At 35.2% G+C, this 1,202-nt stretch overlaps 1 protein-coding gene across 1 annotated transcript in view; it reads left to right on the top strand.

Moving 5' to 3' along the window:
• The window catches only part of LOC119588698 (synaptic vesicle glycoprotein 2C-like), a gene marked incomplete in the record, with an annotated part of 18,584 nt that overhangs the window by 14,742 nt on the left and 2,640 nt on the right, over window positions 1–1,202 (top strand). Inside the window, 3 exon segments of the mRNA XM_037937336.1 lie at window positions 43–229; window positions 552–711; window positions 878–1,005. Coding sequence (XP_037793264.1) covers window positions 43–229; window positions 552–711; window positions 878–1,005 — 475 coding nt within the window.

Genomic DNA, 1,202 nt, shown 5'->3' with positions numbered 1-1,202 from the left:
TATTGATAATTTGATGTGCTTATATACAATATCTTCTCCCAGGTAAGCGTTTGTGACCTGACAGACTTCAAGGGTAATGATACAGTGCAAACATCGAATTGCAATTCAGGAGAAGAGGTTGTGGATCCACAAGCACTTGTAAATACACTGATTATAGCTGTGGCACCACTACCAAGCAATCTGTGGACCATTTTCTATATGGATAGACTTGGCAGGAAATTTTTCCTTGGTTAGTTAAAGCAGTGTTTTTTTTCATTGGGGCTGATTATCAGGTTTGGAGTTGATATTGTTAGGAAAGACGCGAGTGGTTTTTGCACTTTTGTTCGTGGATGCAGTTGCTCTGTGAAATATAAAAAGAAACAAAAATTGAAGTCTGGAAATTAATAGAATGTTGAATTTTAAGATGTTCAAACGATTGAAGGGTTCAGTCTGAGAATATTGATGATACTTAGATATTTATGAATTTCATTGATCTTTATGACCATACAAAAAGTATTGAGCTTGATATATATTTATAGGCATATTTCTTTATATACTTTCCATATTTTCAGTGCTCAGCATGGTGTTATCGGGGGGATCAGCCTTTGGCATATACTTTGTAAAAAGTACAACAGATAACCTCATTCTCAGCTGTGTTTTCGGTGCAGTTTCAACAATGGGCTTTAATGCCCTAGACTGCCTCGGAGCAGAACTTTTCCCGACACATCTACGGTATATTGTTGTTTCCTCACTTTCATTTATACACATTGATATTTATGTATGGAGTAATCTACATTAATATTTCTGCATGCATTTAATGGATTATTTGTTCTTATAAATGTGGTATAAATATTGTTTATCATTACTTCAGTTATGTATTTATATATGTCATTTACAGATCAACTGCATTGGCTGTCACCTTGCTTGCTGCTCGACTTGGTGCAATAGCAGGGAATTTGGTGTTTGGCAGTTTAATTGATGTGTATTGTGCAGTACCAATGTTTATGGTTGCTTGCCTTTTAATTGGTAAGTATATGAGGGGAAGTCACCAGAGTAATGTTTGGAGTAAAATGGAAGTACCACACAAACAGTTTTAAATATGTGTGTTTTTACTCATAATACTTGCATGAAAGGTCTGACATTTCAGAAAAAGATCATGTTGAGTATGTGAAATCAATTAGATTTGACATTATGGTAATTTTCCCCCTCTCCCTTCAGCTGCT

Source organism: Penaeus monodon, chromosome 24 (genome assembly GCF_015228065.2).
Source record: "Penaeus monodon isolate SGIC_2016 chromosome 24, NSTDA_Pmon_1, whole genome shotgun sequence".
Classification (NCBI taxonomy): Eukaryota; Metazoa; Arthropoda; class Malacostraca; order Decapoda; family Penaeidae; genus Penaeus; species Penaeus monodon.
Note: the sequence above shows the minus strand (reverse complement) of the source record. Positions and strands in the feature narration are given on the sequence as shown.